This window comes from Gambusia affinis, linkage group LG04, assembly GCF_019740435.1.
Source record: "Gambusia affinis linkage group LG04, SWU_Gaff_1.0, whole genome shotgun sequence".
NCBI classification, from domain to species: domain Eukaryota; kingdom Metazoa; phylum Chordata; class Actinopteri; order Cyprinodontiformes; family Poeciliidae; genus Gambusia; species Gambusia affinis.
In genome coordinates, this window is record NC_057871.1 from 14,241,851 (window position 1) to 14,259,972 (window position 18,122).

Below are 18,122 nucleotides of genomic sequence, written 5' to 3' on the forward strand. Positions count from 1 at the left end.
AGAGCAGCACAGCAAAATAACGCCAAACAGGGAAAATGTTACCGAATCACATTCATCTCAAAACGGTTTGCTGCTGGACACGTTAAAATCCTCTGATAATTTGTCGTTTGGTTGATCAAACAAAGCAAACATGCTTCCTGTTTCTTTTGTTTCTTCAGACTGTAACCAGATTTTTGGGGATACGAAATGTGAAAAAAAGGCTCCACTTTTTCACCTTCTCAGTCTAAGGTAAGAAACATTTCCTAACTTCTGTCGCTTCTGTTTCTTCCTTTCAAATGTGAAAACATTTTGACTTTGTGACATGTTCTCTGGAAATGAATTAGTCTTTATCTTTTTTACTGTAAAATATTTGCTGCTGCTGTGTGTAAAACCATTGTGTTTGTGTAAATTACATCCACTGATGCTTTCAGGGTCCTTCTGCAGAAAGTGTCTGCTTTTGAAGAACCCCAAAACAAAACGCCCCCTATGCCTCCTTCAGACTGTAAAGCTTTTTAAATTGTGTTGGATAACATTTATTTGACAAGGTGTGCATAAATAAGACTGACATGAAGATGAAGGAGTTTGAATTTTTATGACTGCTGACACTTTTAATGAAGTTTTCATGCAAGTTTTAATGCAACATTGCTTTAAAAGTGTCATTATTTACCAGATAATGCAAAGTTGACACTTTTAATTAAACTTTAAGGCGACTTTGTGTTAAAGTGTCATTATTTATCGAATGACACGTCATGACAACAGTCGTAAACATTCATGGAGACTCCTTCATGTTCGTGACACTGTTATGTCAGTCTTATGCACACCACTTCAAATAAAGCGTTACCTTTTATTGTGTGCAAAAATTACATCCAAAATCGATTTTTACCTCAGCTTTAGTGATGTGAATAAATGGGCATTCTCAAAGGGATTTAAAAACAAATGACAGAGAAATCAGATCAACCTGCTTTATTTTGGAGAATTAGCTTTTTCTAATATAGTTTTATTGTTTATAGTCACAGTAATTCAGCTATTTTCTGTGTGTGTGTCCTTTTATAAAGGTCTGGGTTTGCAAATTAACCTACGTACAAAACAACGGCTGCTTTGTTTTGAACATGTAAGATTGCTTGATGTGCTGTCCTTTAAACTGAAATTGAAACCAACTTTTATCTTCAATGTTTTGAATTTGGTCACGAAGGGCGAATCGATAAACATTCCCCAGTTTGCTTAATTTTTGGGACTTCGTCTGATCTTTTCTATCGTCACAGAAACTGAGCCACGTTTCGTTTCGCTCTGCAGAGAGAGAGGAATGAGTCTGCAGACGCTACCCGTCTGCACGACTCTGTACCCACAAATTTTACACAAGGAAGAATTTTTCCAGACACCAAAATACATTAACTTATTGGCAGAAAACAGCGGAGTGTTTGTTTTTTTTTTATTTTAAAGAGCTTGAGCTGTTTTTAGAAGCAGTAGAAACTGAAACGGAATAACAAAAACATGACATTTTTCATAATATATCCCATTTAAGATCTAATATTACCACATTATATCACATTACCAGTGCCAAATATGGTCAAGACCATTTATCCCAGCCATCATTTTACTAACAGTGACTGACTTTAAAAATCTGAGCAATGTAAAACACTGTAGCATAATAGAAACAAATAAAAACATTGAGGTGGTAAAGTGGGAGATGATTGAGACAAGGTTCAACAAGTATGAAATATTTTCCACAACAAAACTCCACCAATTCAGTTAAATTTAAATTGTTTTTTCTGGTAAAACTTCTTTTTCTTATGCAAAAACAGACAATCCTACCAAGTATTTTGGTCTAGTTTCTAGTGCAAATATTAGTACCCTTTAAATAAAAAACGAACTTAATCCTAATCAGATATACAAATATAGACCCCCTGCATGTTATTGTTTACGTAAGGAAATTTCGCGCATGCGGACAACGCTGGAGGGCAAAAAGACAATTCTTTAACACAGTGTTTCTCAATTCCAGTCCTCGGGCCCCCCTGCCTGCATGTTTTAGGTGTTTCCCTTCTGCCACACACCTGGATTGAATCTTTAGGTGATTAACAGGCTCCTGCAGCACTTGCTGGCTGAAGAAGATGCCATGCAATCATTTGAATCAGCTGTTCTGGTATAGAGGCACATCTAAAACATGCAGAGCAGGGGGCCCCGAGGACTGGAATTGGAAAACACTGCTTTAGCATGTCATGCACAGCCGCGCTGCCGCCGTAGAATAATTATATTAACTCAATGAAATTTGATTATTATTATTAATTTCGTGCTATGCTCCTCAGCAAAGGGAAAAACCGCATTGGCCAGGCTACACACACACACACACAGACTCGCTGCTATAGCAACTGACAATAACATCCCTAAAAAAACACTCAAATATTTCCCACACAAAGAGCAGAACATTCAGTCTGTTGCAGTATTTGGTTTTAGCCTTGATTTTAAATACGTTATTGCTGTGGTAAGAGGAGAAAACTCTAAATATATCGCTGCACTTTACTGTATGGCTAGTTCGTTGTTCCTGTCTCTCACTCTGCAGTTATGGAGTCACAATGTCTGGGATCATGAGCGCCCCCTGCCATGAGGCCAGAGAACTGCCTGCCTCACCTCGAATCTGTTCTGTCGTTTATGATCGCTCGTCAGCACACGAAACACGTTACACACACAGTTGGTGACAAAAAACACTGCACATTATATAAATAAGCGAAATTATGGAAAATCAGTTTATTCATTAAGTGTTTTTAACCATTTTATTGGCGACATATAGACAGGAGGAACATGCTCCCATAGAAAGGCAGTTAGCGAGCGGTAACGCAATCACAGGTGAGGCTCAGATCGCTGCTGCTCTTCCGAGCATTTGAATGGGAAAAAACAAAAATTCAGCGATTTTGAAAAAGAAAATAATCAGAGTTGGTTATGCTAAATGAAAAATAAATATTTTATAGTACAAACCACATGGTGAAAATAACAATATAAATTATTTTATCATTATTATTTTTCCGTGAAGACAGGTGAGGTTCTGCCTCCTCTAACTGCACATTACTGATATATATCTTATAAAGAAGATAAAAATAAGAAAAAACCACATCAAATAGATTAAAATTAGACAGCTTACATTTAAAAAAGTTTTTAAAATAATAATAAGTAAATAAATAAATAAAAATTACAAATTTTAAGAGTAGGCAACAGAAAACAAAAATGTTTTTAACCTTTTTAACTAGGTGAGGGGAGTTTTTCTCTGACATATTGTGAAATAATTATTTGGTTTAAATTGCAGCATTAAGTTAAAACTCACAATTCAAGAGTAATGAACTTAAAAAACAATGTTTAGGCAACTTGTCTCTGGTTGTTAAATCAACTTCATGAACTTTAATTTCTGAGTTAAAACCAAAACAATTTTCTTGTCGACTTAAACTGCATTTCCAAGGCTGCAGGTGGACTTTGATTTACAAGTTAAACCACAGTCTAATGTTTTACAGTGTAAAAGCCATTTCGTCTCGCAGAAAATCTGTTAGTTTTGTCTTATTTGAAGTGTATTAAGATGTTTATTCAAAAAATAATAATCACATTGTCAGGTTTTGTGTTTTTGCAGAGTGGAAACACACAGAAAAGCTGTTAGTGATTCAAGTTCTTGTTTGAAATAAAAACCGAGTTTTGTTTTTGCTGCAGAAGTTGCCTGATCTGACGTGTCCACATCCTGACACCCTCCTGCCTCGGGCATGCCTCAGGTAAAGCCTCTCCATGCCTCACGGTCTCGCTGCGCTTGGTCTACATGTTCAGAATTTCTCACCTTTTTCCGTTTCTCCGCTTGCAGCCGGGTATGAATGGGATGGAGCCTGCATTTGGCGAGGCCTACGGGGGCCACAGGGGCCTGCTGAGCCCCTGCCCCCTGGCCATGTCGCCACAAGGGGGCAGGACTGAGTATGATCAGGTAGGAGACCAGGATGGGGGATGGGAATTGATGGGAATTTAGCGATACCGATTCCATCATCTACATCACTTATCGATTCAATTCTCTTTGAGTTGAGAAATAAACTATTTAGTTTAGAAATCGCACCATGATTCAAACTAAATCTGGCTTAAAAAATAAGAGTCCCGCAATCAAATGAACATTTTAACATGAAGTTAAGTTCTATCCATTGAAACCCCATTTAAAACCTCCTGGTTTTTCCACCAAATATTGATTTCTGAACTATTCCTGAGTTGAAACATTATTATTGTTGTTTCTAAATTAATGTGAACTTGTTTCCTTTGCATTATTTGAGGTCTGAAAGCACTGCATCTTTTTTGTTATTTTGACCATGTCTCATTTTCTGCTAATAAATACTAAATTTTTGTTTGGAATTTCAGAGACATGTTGTCAGTAGTTCATGGAATAAAAGAACATTGTTCATTTTACTCAAACATAAACCTATAAAAAGTGAAATCAGAGAAACTGATCATTTTTGGTGGTTTCTTAATGTTTTCCAGAGCTGTATGTTTGCTGCTTTCAGAAATGTAATCTCAAGTAACATTTTCTTAATTTAAAAATATCTTTCTTAAAATAAGTTCATATATCTTACTTGTGCAAACAAATAGTGTATTTTCAGTTGTTATAAGTGAAAATACTTACTTACTGCTTACACTCTTAAGCAAGAAATAGGAGCTTGTTTTAAGTCAATAATTTCTTAAGAGTGATAAAACGTGCCAGTTAAACTGACAGATTATTTTACTTTCATCAAGATATTTCTTCCATTTTATACGTGAAATAATCTGCAGTGAAACTATAACTTTTTCATCAATATCAAGGAATTATTGACTTAAAATAAGCTCTTATATTTAACTGAAAGTTATACTTATAAGTTTGTTTTGTCTTATTCCAAATGATATTTGCACTAGAAACTAGAGAAAAATACTTGGTAACATTTTGAGTTTTTGCAGTGTGAACTTTTCACCGAGCAACTTTTACTTGTAGTTGAGCAACAGTTGACCTTGAGTATCAATACTTTTGCTAAAGTACTGGAGTACTTTGTCCGTCTAACACATAAATGTCTTCCGCTCGCCCGCTGTAGAGCGTGCTCCTGATGCTGGGCTCCCCGGCGTCACCAAGGAAACGGCCCTTCGAGTTGCTGAGCGACCTGGTGGATGACGGCGGTTTTGGCGAAGACCAGCATCCGGAGCGCTGGGACGTGTCCGCGCTGGACGAGATGGCCCGCTACACCAAGCTGGGCCTCGGAGTCGGCGGGGAGCTGCTGGCGTGCTCCGAGGACGCCATCTTGATGGGCCGCTGGGGGAGGAGTCGGGAGGAGGAGGAGGAGTGGAAGAAGAGGAGGGACAGCTGCGCGGCCCCTCCCGTAACCCAGGAAGTCCAGGTCACGGCGGCGGGGATGAAGTCGCCGCGTGGCTCCGTTACCGTGGCAACACAGAGGGAGCTGTGCGCCACCGGAATGGGGATGGGAGACGAATGCGACCAAGAGGTGTCGAGGGAGTGTACGGTGGAAGTATATCAGGTGGCGCCTGAGGAAGAGGAGGGGCAGGAACAGGAAGTGGTGGCGGTGGCGGCCAGATCAGGGCTGGCGCTGGAGCACTGCAGCGAGGAACACAACTACTCTCTGAGCCAGGGAGGGGAGAAGGCGGCCCGGCCGGCGCTCAGCGCTCCGCTGGAGGAGGCGAAGGAGGCCGAGGTTCAGCAGGAGGTGCAGGGCAGCGAGGACAGCCAGGCAAACACAGAGCTGGAGGAGGAGGACGAGGAGGAGGACGAGGAGGAAGAGGACGAGGAGGAGGAAGAGGAGGAGGAGGAAGAAGGGGCGGAGGAAACGGCGGTGGAGGCTGAACTCTCGAGCTCCTCAGAAACTGAGTGTGGTGAGTTTTGGCTTTACGTTCTGCGTGGCAAAGTCAAGTCAAGTTTATTTATTTGTGCAGCACAGTTCAGTCAAAGTCTTAATAATAAATATAAATTATAAAACAAGCAATAAAAAGTACGAGTTTTCAAATCAAATAATCTTACAAAGTATATTAATATTTAGTGTCTAATGCAAAAATCTTACTACACTTGAAATAAGAGCTTATTTTAGTCAATCATTTCTGAATATTGATAAGAAGTTTTAGTTCTGCTGGTAGATTGTTTCACTTACAGGAAAAATGTTATAAGAGAAATAATCTGCCAGCAAACTAGTACTTTTTAAATCATTTTTAAGGAATTAATTACTTACAGCAAACTCCCATTTCTTACTAAAAATTACTTGTAAGTTAGTTTTATATAATTTAAAGTTTTTGCGGTAACGTTGTTGCTCATCTATGTCCCACTACAATCTTACAAAAGTGCAAATTTTTGCACCAAAATAATGTGAGATTGTGGTTGGATGAACCTATCATATCTACTTCTGCAGTTGGTGGGATTTGAGCCACACAGTAATCTTTGTGACTTGCTAACCGTTCTGGTGCCAATAAACCAGAACCTGAACGTGCAACAAGAGCAGACCTGCACAATGTTCCACATCTGAAAACCAGCACCAACATGATAAAGAGGGAGATCTTACAACCAAACGGTATTTACAGCAGCTCTGTTTCACCGGAAATAAACGCATGTTCCAATATTTTCAGAAAAAATCTAAACTTCTTGTATTTAGCAAATATAAATAATTATAGTAATCTTAACTGGTCTGAAACAGAAAATATTTAATCTGGTTTAATGCGGAAAAAAGTGATTTAAAAAAAGGAGCTATGTGGGGTTTTTTATACAGTGCATAAATGTCTGGGTTCATCTGGGTCCATACCAGATGATAAATAAATAAATTATGTTTTAATAAATAAATTACCAGGGAGCAGCTATGGGTTGGTTCTTTTTAAATATCAGGAGATTTACTGTATATATACCTGTATGACATTTAACCTAAAACATCAGGTAGTTAACTCGCCAAGGAAGAGCATGCATTCAGTAGGATTCATTAGTTGACCTGAAGTGTTGTCTGCAGAAATGTTTTGCTTAGCAGCTAGCAGTGGGTGAAATGGGTTTAAGGTTTTATCATATTTTCTACAAATATTATGATATCCATGTGATTTGTGTCACTAACCTGCAAACAGTAAGTGTTTTTAATTATATTTGACATTTTAAAAAAATATTTATTGACACTTTCATTGAATAAATATGTAATAAGCAGAGTTTCCCACAGAAAACTACTGTAACTAAGCCCGATAGTTTATGCTAGCTTATATTAGCTTCTGGCACCTATCAGCTTCCGGAGACAGACCACTGCTGCAGATTTTAAATTCATAATGAAGAGATTATATATCTTTTTCATATTACATATATATATGTGTAGATCTTCAGAGTAGATTTTGTTTTATTTTTCCAGTCTCCTTCCGATTACCATCCCTCCTCCTCCCATAAATAAACAATTCCTAGGCCTTCTACAGCAAGGTAACAAAGGGATGTATCTTGATCCCAAACCCCAGCTGGAGTCATATTTCTCCATTTTTCTTCTCCACAGAGTTTGTGTCTATTTTTCCAGATAATCTTGTCTGTAATGGGTGGAAATGTGTTGAGTTTGTGAATTTAGGAGGTTGAGGGAAGAGTGGAAGGGCAGAATATGTCTGTGTGGGATGGAAAGATTGAGCTGAGGAGAGAATGTGAACATGTAGACAATGGTGTTATCTGCAGACTGGACCAGATGACATTATGTTACATAAGCTGTGTGCGTGTGTGTGCGTGGGCATACGTGTGTGTGTGTTTATCTGGAAGCACTTGGCTAATGGAAAAACGCTCGGACTCCGTGTTTTGTTTGTGCAAGTCAGATTTGCTCTCAGTAGAACGTCTTCATCAAAGCAGGATTTTATTGGGATGTGGAGAAGCATCTCTTTTTGTTGTCCTGGTGGCGGATTTATTTTATTTATGAAGCTATTATTTGTGGCTTTGGACGCCTGAGGCTAATCTACAGTGACGTCTGTCCATGAAACAGTATATGTGCCTTCTGCTGGTGCTAGCTTTTCATTTGGACATGAAGCCTGTGTTGGTGGATTAAGGCTCCCAGCATGATTTCATACAGGCGGGAATACAAACTTAAAAACCTGTCAGTTATGATTAGGGCTCAGATTTTTTAGGTTGTTCTTCTAATAATTGTCTTATATATGGCTGTCAATGTTTTCCACTTCTATAGAGAGTGTGACATTTACTAATAATAGAAAAGCTTGGGGGTCGGATTCAGAAACAGTGATGGTTTCATCACTGTTTCTCTGATCACTGAAAAAAAGGAACCGCTGACTTAAGATATTTTGTTTCTTTTCAACAGGTTTCACAGAATCAGAATTGTACAATTCTAGTTGAAAGCTAAACGCACTGTAAAACATTTGAAGGTGGTTTAACTTGGAAATGAAAGTGCTGCCTTGAAATTGCAAGAAAATAGTTTTGGTTTTAACTCAGGAATTAAAGTTCATGAAGTTGATTTAACAACAAGAGACAAGTTGTCTAAACGTTGTTTTTTTATTTTTATTAATCTTGAATTGTGAGTTTTAACTTAGTGCTGCAACTTAAACCAAATAATTATTTCACAATATGCAAAAAAAAAAAAAATAAACTGCCCTCACCTGGTTAAAGAGCCACATTTCTCTGTTATTTTACTTTGATATGAAGATAAAATAACTACTTATTTTACTTTAGAATAATTGAAATTCTGATGATCCTTGACAGGCTTAGATATTTTGTATGCTCTGGTTATTATTTGTTCTCTTTTTTAAAATTTGGGCTAATAATTTGGGTTAATAATTCAACTTGAGGCTAATGCCTCAAGTCATGGGCCACTTATCTGATGCAAACATCTAGCAACACTTAATTTATGGATTGACAGAGAGTGTGTAATACTGTAACATGATGCTGTCATGCTACAGAAATGACTGAAGTACATTCCAGTGGTAGCTATAATTCATTGGTAGTCATCAGTGGTGGGTAAAGTACTCAAACACTGTACCCGAGTAAGAGTAGCACTACTTCAACATATTTTACTCAAGAGTAGCTGTCCAAGAAATTACTCAAGTAAGAATAAAAAAGTATTTGGCAAAAAAGTCTACTCAAGTACTGAGTAACTGATCAAATTATAAATAATTTAAGATTTATAAATTACATCACCAGATGGACCAAAATATAAAGTTTAGTGGAAATTTTTGTATTTTAAGTAGCAAAAATACCAAAATCAGGCAATTTATTTTTCAAAATCAGTTTCTTTCAATAAAAAACTTGAAACTGTAAAAAAAAAAAAAAAAACAAAAAACTGCAGCTGTGTTTCTGTGTCTGGTGAATTTTTGGTTAAAACATTTTTTTATTTTCATTCCAGAAATTCCAGAAATTTTACTCAAGTAAGAGTAGAAATACTTCATAATAAAATGACTCAAGTAAAAGTTAAAAGTACAGCGTAGTAAAAATACTCCTACACAAAAAAGTACATGTAATTGAGTAAATGTAACTCAATTAACTCAAATGTTACTTCCCTAATTCCGCTGGTCATCACTACATTTCTTACAATTGATCAATAGATTGTGGAAAATAGATTTAATGCATCATTGACTACATTAGTTGGTATAAAATGTTGAGAACTGATGACTTTCCTTTTTCTACACGTTGCTCAAATAAATTAACCTTAAGTTGTTTCCCTCAGTAACAACTTACACACTGAAGAATGTGGTTAGTTTTACTAGGTTGCACTTAGGAATAGATTGAATCTTTGAATTCAAGAAGAGGTCAGAGTAAACTAGGATAACACTAAAGTCCACCATCTGTGTTCTAATTCTGCCTCCTGTGTTTGTGTGTTTTTCCAGAGGTGGAGCCCGAGCCAGCGAGGCAACCAGGCGAGCGCCCGGCTAAGCGTCGCTGTTTCTGGGAGTACAGACGCTCCCGGGAGTCGGCCACGAAGAAGAAGCTGGGCAGCAACGTCCACTGGTCTCTGTCCTGGAGCTCCAGCACGCTACCCAGCACGCTGTACCGCCGTGAGGGTGAGCAATATTTAGGAGAAGGAAAAAAAAGGATACAACAGTGGCGACCTCAAGAGGGGGCCATCAGGGGGCCAGGGGCCCCTCGTGAAAAATGTTGACCAGCCCCTATGATTCATTCAGTCATCGTCCTAAAGTAATGACCTAAGTCACTTTTTTGACAAGAGTTTTTAGGCCAAAGAAAATAAAGGGGGTGATTTTTCCCCCCGCCAAATTCACTTTTGGAAAAAAAAAAGTTACTTAGTGACTCCGGCCATTATTTTTGGTATTTTGGGAAAGTGACAATTTTTAGGCCATAGAAAGGAATACAGGGTCATTGTCTTCAAACAAGACAAAAATGTAAAACTCAATAAATAAATAAATGTACAAAATTAATTGTTTTATATATATATATATATATATATGTATATATATATATATATATATATATATATATATATATATATATATATATATATATATATATATATATATATATATATATATATATATAACACCACTGGGATTTTGTGTGTCAAACTGGGAGCCAGTTATGAATTGTGATGAAATAACTGGTTAATCAGCTGGTAATTGCAGGCGTAATTACAGAAGTGAAACCAGACCTGTGAGTTTAAGCTCCACTAAGGGAGAGCAGCAGGAGTCTTTACACTGACAGCTGTAATCGCCCCAGTTCCTCCTTCTCACATTCAGCCTGTGTCCTACATGCAACTTTTATGTCAAGCTTTGAATATTTTAGTACTCGCTGATAAGTCAGTCTTACATCAGACACAACTGTTGCAGAGCATTAGCTTAGCACTCCGTGATCTCAAGCACAAGGCCATTAATCTAATTTAGCTCACTGAAGTCACAGCCTGCTAATGGCTGAAGGTCAGGGATGCTTTTACAGCTACCATCAGGGCCGGATTTAGAGGAATAAGAGCTCCTGGGCTAGAGACAGTTTTGGTGCCCAATCTCAGAACAAAAAATTAAAAATATGTTTTACTCAGGCAAATTACAGAACATTAAAAGGGTAGGCCTACATATTTGCAGATAGGATTTTATGGATAGTTGGTTTAAAATGTCTGGCAAATGGCACCATGTTGATCACAAAAAATGATAATATTCAAATATTTGAGTGTAGTTTCAATTTCTACAAATCCAAAAATATATTTTTAAAAACACCACATGCCAAAGGAGTTCAATATTATTTAATTAATTAATAATGTTTTGGAAAATTCACATTTTTATACTTCCATTTGGATCTCTACCGCTTCTAAAAACTGCCCAAACACTTTATAGAAAACAGCCAGTTTTTGGCAATACGTTAATATTTTTGGTGTTGAGAAAATGAGCAGTTTCAAAAACTGCTAATTTTCCCTTGTTGAGTCATAATCGACAAGCACTTTGCCGTCACCTAGCAACCCCAGTGGAGCTCCATTACATTTGGTCTGCTGGTTTTACCACTGTATGTGGTGTACAATGGCTGCTGGAAAAGACAAGTGTTTTGTTGTTGACTTACCATTTAGAAACCACTAGCTGCATTTTGGTTGATTGTGCTGGAGGCTCCACTTCTGCTTTTCAAAGATGTATGGTTTTCAGCCATTGTCATGTGGGAATGTAAACGTTGGGGTGGGTTGGGTGGCAAGCAGCAGCTTATTTGCATTTAAAGTGATAAGACGTCCCAGAACACCTCAGAATAGACAGAATGGAGAGTAAAACCTCATCATCTAAGAATAATTGTGTGCAAAAAAAATTTAATGATCATGTTTTGTAAAGCCTATAGACCTATACTGACTTATTCAAGGAAGCCAAAAAATGTCTTTGCAAACTGCTAAGAGAAATTGACCTAATATTAGTATTTCTATATACTTTAAATTTGTGCGCTAAATTCTTTTAAACATCAGAGGATGTGTGCTGTATTATCATTTCATCAGGAAGAAAGATTTTGATGCTTTAACAATCGGGCCATGAGTTGATTCCAATGTTCCTTGTTCAGGCAAGAAAGGGCGCCGCAAAGCGCGAAAAACAGACGCCAGCGACCTGACGCCCAACCCTCAGAAACTGCACAACATCGGAGAGCAGCTGCAGAAGCTCAACGCTGCCATTAAGGGCATGGGCCCGGTCAACGACCTGCCCGCCATGGCTCGAGCGCGATCCCGCAAGGAGAAGAACAAGCTGGCGTCCAGGTAAGACGATCCTCTGAGTAACGTCATTTGTGGGGCTTTGGGGAGTTTCTACGGATGTTTTTGTTTATGTCTCTAAAGCATGAGCGAGAATTTTGAGTTTAGCTTTTCCAGCAGAAATGGAAAAGATGTCACTCACATTTCTTCTGAAGCTTAAATAGGTTGAGATTTAAGCAAGCCAGATGTTGATATCATCATGAAAAATGTCAGGGGAAGAAGAAACGATGGAGAGATGAAGCATGAAAGGAAATAAACTAAGCCCAGAGTTACAGTTTGAGACAGCCGGGTCATGAGGAGTTCATTTCTGCAGTAAGGGAGGGGCAAAATTCAGAATTTGGGACGGTAATAATGAAGAGGATCGAGATTTCAGGCTTATCTTACACAAACACAAACACCCTGTCTTAAGACAGAAAGAGGTTTTGTTAAAAACTTGTTTTTCTTTTCCTTTAACATGTCGGAGGGCTCATGTTTTATGTGAACATGCAGGTGTTTCATGTGGGAAGAATCTTGTCTTTTTGTGAATTCATATTGTGGCTGTCTGACCTGAGGTCAAGGGTCACAACAACATAATCCTGACCGTTTGCAGTCCTTCCCTCTGGTGCTCTTTCCCAGTTATTTCAAAGTAAAAAATGCTTGATGCATTCTGTTAGTTCTCAGGAAAATATTGACTATAATCTTTAGTATTCTCACTCCTCTTAGTGTATTGTAATTGCTTAAAACAGGGGTTCTCAAAGTTGGGGTTGGGGCCTCCCTTAGGGTCACGAGTGTTTGAGTTTGGGGTCCTCTTCAGAAATGAACCAAGATACCTAAAATGACAAGAACAAAGCAAATGCGTTTGAGTAAAGTTGTAAAATGTGAAATAACACGAAGAGCAACATATTGGCTGTTAATGCTGTTTGTGTTGCGATTGCTCCACTTTTTATCTCACTAAACGCTCACATTCTCAACCAAGTGCCAGAGTCACGATCATTTCACATTGATTATTTTGTCGCCTCATCTAAGACCCGCCCCCTGGCTCTGATTGGTTGTTTCTAGTTGGCACTGGAAGAAGGCAGAGGATCTCGATCTTTCCACAGATCATCTGCATCGTACCGTACCGTCACTCCGTCGTGACGGTTTCAACAAATATATGAAAAAAAATCTATATTTTATTTCATTTCATTTCTATTGTTAGATTTATTCCGAGTACAGGGAGTTCATATAAACTTCCCCTCTGTAAATATTAAAGCTCCAGGAATCCTGAGCTATCAGCAGGTCTGATCTGCAGGTTGATTTAACTGAGTCATAACTGCAAGACGGGAGGAAACGCTCTGCCTTCTGAGGAGAATCATCCCCATGAGGCTGTTCAATCTGCTTTGTGAGCTGTTTGTTTCAGTCTCATCTTCAAACGCTCCGATATCCCCTCCTGAGGACGGCGAGTCAGAAGAACAAGGCAGGGTTGAGGAACACCTCATTGTTTAGTTTGCTTCTTCTGCTAAATCCCACCAGCTGCTCAGTAATGGGATCATGCGATGAAAGGAAAGCCTGTAGCGGAGTTGGCGGTTCCAGTGGGTGACGGTCTTATTTTCCTGGGTTTTCAGGGCCTGCCGGCTGAAGAAGAAGGCCCAGCATGAAGCCAACAAGATCAAGCTGTGGGGGCTCAACCAGGAGTACGGTGAGCAAAGTGGCCACTTTACTGCTGATGTTTTCTGCTGAGCCTGAAGGAACCTTTTAAACGTCTTAAAAATCTATATCTGTGTTCAAAATAGTAGCGAGTAAAGCTTGAAGCTCCACACAGAAACCCAGCAGAAACACTGCAGGCACTGTTCTAAATAAAACACGAAGAAAACTTTATCCTATTCATTCTTCCTCTGCAGAAAGTATATAGTAGGCTGTTGGTTTTTTTTTTAAAGTGTATATTTAAAAAAAAAAACCTGAAACCTTTAAGACTTCAGTCAAACTCTTTCGGGTCGCATCTTTCAGTATATTTTAAGTTCTGATATGGTTGAAAATAGGATTTTTTTCTCATGTCTTTTCGTAATGTTTGTAAGATATTGAACCAGCTGGTTTAAATTTTATGTTTAATTCAACTTCCTTTGTGTCTTAAGAAATACCTTATTTTAGGAATGTTTGTAAAGGATTTTTTTTAGTAATGTTGAACCCCAGGAAAAATACTACGGTAGAGACTAATGGAGATCCTTAAATGCACAAATAAACAAATAAATCAAGATCATGAATGTCCTCAAAGGGCCGGTTGTTAGACTGGGGGAAAAACTGTGCAAAGTTTTTTTTACCTTTTTCTGGTTTGCTGCCATGATTCTACCACTGATCATAGAGCTTATGGTGCATTTAAAGGCAGCTTGGAAAACCGCATTATGGATTATGGTTAACAATGGACTAAACAGTTGTAATGGCTGAGAAAAGAGCGGGAGGCAGAGGGAACAGATACGGGACGTCCTACTGTATCACACTGAGATAAGAACAATAAGTTCTGTTAACGTTTTATTAATATTGTCAAAACCTCCAAGAGTTTAATAAACTAGAGTTTTTAGGTCAACACTTAAAAAAACTGAAAGAAGAAAATGACAGGATTGGGAACTATTTCCCAGAATGCTTAGCGGCTTGTTTCTGTATCCTGAGATGGAAGAGCGTTACATTGATCTGACTCTTGTGTTTTATTGAAGAAAATGTTTATTTTAAAGTTTGAGGATAATGTTCTGTTCACACTGAATGTTTCTGAGCTGAATTCATTGAGATGTTTATTAAAATTCATCATCAGATCAGAAATTTTGTTCATGAAATTTGAAACAAGAATTTAAATTATTCTAAAGTAAAATAAGTTGTTATTTTAACTCGATAATGTGAGTAAAATAGTAGATAAATATCTGTTCTTGTCGAGTTAAACTGCATTTTCAAGGCAGCAGTTGGACTTTCAGTTTCAAGTTAAACCACCTTCAGATGTTTTACAGTGTATAATCTTAGATGGCGTAAAGCAGCCTGTTTATTCACAAGCACAACAGACAAACAGGGAAATAAATTTCCTCCGTACCATCAGTTATTGACTCTGTGACGCTGAATGAGCAGCTCACTGTTGGGTCTGCTGGTTCTGTTATTGCAGGTTGTAAATAATTCACCACAACCGCTGAATGATTGGTTAACAACACTGAACTATTCTGAGCACAACTGTGAAATTCGGAGCAAGACTTCAACCTTCCTCTAGCATCACTGCTGATAAATATGGACTCTTTGCTTTTTAAAGCCTCCTGAGTGCATACCCATAATCCTTCACTCTGTGTGAGGCTACAGTAATGCAGACGGATGCACACAGACGTCTCTACAAAGCCTAATAGCTTTTATCCACGGTGATCCTCTGACATGCAACAGAGGATGAGCGGTAGCTCGGCTAACATATGCGAAGAATCCGTCGCTGTAGTAATGAAATAAAAGGCGCAGAGAAGCCATCTGCTTTAAAAAACGACCCGTTTAGGAAGTCCAACCAGAGCAGAAAGCTGATAGTAACAGGGCCACTACGGAGCATGTATACACACAGAGTGAGGAAAAACCTGAGAAGTGTGACTTCACCTCCTTCCTGCTAATCAACACCTCTCCTCTGCCAAGTTCCCCGCCAGAGTCCTCCTCCTCCTGCTCCTCTTTAGCTCGTTTGGTTAAACCTTTACAGCATAACCACTTTCTAACTTCCTTAGGTTTTTTTCTTCCTCTAATTTTTCAGCATTCCACTCATTCCTGATCTTTGTACAGCGTTTCTTTGCTTTAGCTTCGGCTTCATGAAATAGTTTGTATTTTTGGTAAAAGGCCTAAACAAACACTGATAAACCTCACGTGCTACTTTGCTTCCTTTAGCTCTCCTGCAGGGCCGAAACCATCGTTTAGAGGTGGGGGGGACATAAAGACCTGGAACACTGAGAATCTTCAGACAGTAAAACATTATTTGAGAACATGAATACTGTTGCGGTTTTCGACAAGGGCAGATGCCCAGGGCGGAACCAGTTCTTGGGACACCCAGGAACTGGAAAATAAAATATGTCTTATCAGTCAGCTATCCCCAGAACAAGTCAGCTGCTTCTTGTATGCATGTGTAGTGGAGTAAGTTTCCCTTGGTTGATTTTGAGTACAAGGAGACAACAAATCCTGCTGTCTGCTACAAAAAAATCAGATAAAACGATAAAATAAAACCCTGTTAGACTTGCTTTTTAATTGTTTAAAGTTCGACAGGAGGAGGAGTTTTCACCATTTCACCAAACCACAACTGTGTCTATATTTATGTTTCAAACATACAAATTTAGGCATAGTTATTCATCAAATGTTTTAATCAATCGACAGCTATATTCATGCGTGAAATATTCTGCCAGTGGAAAACTAGTAATTTTTAAATCGATTTTAAGTTATTATTGATTTAAAACACTCTTACTAAATGTTACTTGTGAGTTGGTTTTGTCTTATGTTAAGTGTACCAAGATATTTACTCTAGAAACTAAGCCAAAAATGCTTGGTAATGTTTCAGCAGTGCATTATCTACATATTCAAGGATTCAAGGATTTTTTTATTACCATGCCACACTGCAAAAAGTCAACGTTCAAAAACAATAAAAAAGTACAAAAATATGGCATGTTTTTTTCTTAAAATAAGAAAATAAATTGTAACAGCAACAATTTATAGTAAGAAAAAAAATCTACTTAATTTAAGATGTTTTATCTAATTAAGATTTCAGGTTTTGCAGTGCAACCTTGTTTGTTGTGCAAAATTCAGACACAGGTCCGATATAAAGAAATCTACCACACAAATAAAAAATAAAATAATTTATGCGATATATGGAGCTGTATATTAAAAACTGTGTATGTAAATAATTCATGAGATGAAGCTGAATTAGTTTCAGCTCGAGTTCAGCAGTCTGACGGCTGAAGGGAAGGAACCGTTTCTCAGCCCGGTGGTCTTGCTCTGGATGCTCCTCTTCTGCAGACTGAACCCCAAAAGACATCCGTACCTGGAAACTCACAAATTCACTGTGTGATTCAGTGTCATAAATACTTTAAGTTTCCAGCAAAAACAAGCAGGTTACAGAAATTTTATCCCATCCATGTGGAAAAAGCGCAGCCTGGCAGAAGATGTTGACTCGGGTCAGGTGGCCTGACAAAAGGAGAAGTCAGAATCACAGGCGGTGCTTATGTTTCACCCCGTCAGCGGCAGAGTTAAACCACGGCCCGCGGTTTTGTAGACGCACAGAAAAGGAGCTGATGCAGAGAAACTGCGCGTGAGTGAAAGCCGAACCTTTGTTGTCCAGACGGGGAGACACTCAGCTGACTAATTAGAGAGAATCCAGTTTGGTGCTGCGAGGCTCTCCTCGCCCTGCAGGGGCATCAGATGAAGCTTCTAAATGGGATTTGTGGAGCAGCCAGATGTCAGTAGCTGCACTCCTGTTACATCTTTCATATGTCAGCATCTTTCCACACTGCCTTGTTCCTCTACAGCACAAACTCAAGGCCCGCGGGCCAAATCCGGCCCGCCGCAGCTTTTTATGTGGCCCTCTAGATTCTAGACTAAACACTGCGTGTGCTTAAATATTATGTTTTCAATCAAAGCAATGTAGTTTTTATTTGTTTACTTCCAAATTATATCAATCAGTCCCTCCAGTTTTTTGAGAATTATCGTGGAAATTCACAGAAAATTAACAAAACCCCACACTTTTTCGCGCTAATACATAATTTGCAGATTATTTATGCCTCAGTCTTAACTAATGTCAGATTATAGGCCATAATCTACACAGCGAGTAATAAAACGTTGCATTTATCGTTATAAATAAGCACAAATATTTCCAAATTAGTACCACAAACACTTTGGTTTTTATTACAAAAGTCACAAAAAGCAGCACAGAATCATGGAGGGACTGAAAAGATGTTCAGTAATATTATTTATTTAAGAATTAATTGATATTTTAACAGTTTGTGAACGGGTTTTATCAAAACATTCTGGCACAACAGGCCCTTTTAGAGCATTCATGATCTGGATTTG

General features: G+C 38.3%; 1 protein-coding gene across 4 annotated transcripts in view; it reads left to right on the forward strand.

Moving 5' to 3' along the window:
- LOC122830277 (CREB3 regulatory factor-like) overlaps positions 1–18,122 on the forward strand; it is a 39,112-nt gene that overhangs the window by 13,593 nt on the left and 7,397 nt on the right. For 3 of the 4 annotated variants that reach the window (XM_044115512.1, XM_044115513.1, XM_044115514.1), the window contains 7 exons: positions 159–228; positions 3,667–3,725; positions 3,812–3,928; positions 5,049–5,838; positions 9,784–9,957; positions 11,930–12,119; positions 13,697–13,770. In XM_044115512.1, the coding sequence (XP_043971447.1) occupies positions 3,717–3,725; positions 3,812–3,928; positions 5,049–5,838; positions 9,784–9,957; positions 11,930–12,119; positions 13,697–13,770 (1,354 nt within the window). In that variant the 5' untranslated portion in view covers positions 159–228; positions 3,667–3,716. The remainder of the gene's footprint in view (positions 1–158; positions 229–3,666; positions 3,726–3,811; positions 3,929–5,048; positions 5,839–9,783; positions 9,958–11,929; positions 12,120–13,696; positions 13,771–18,122) is intronic. The other variant, XR_006370500.1, reaches the window with a different exon arrangement.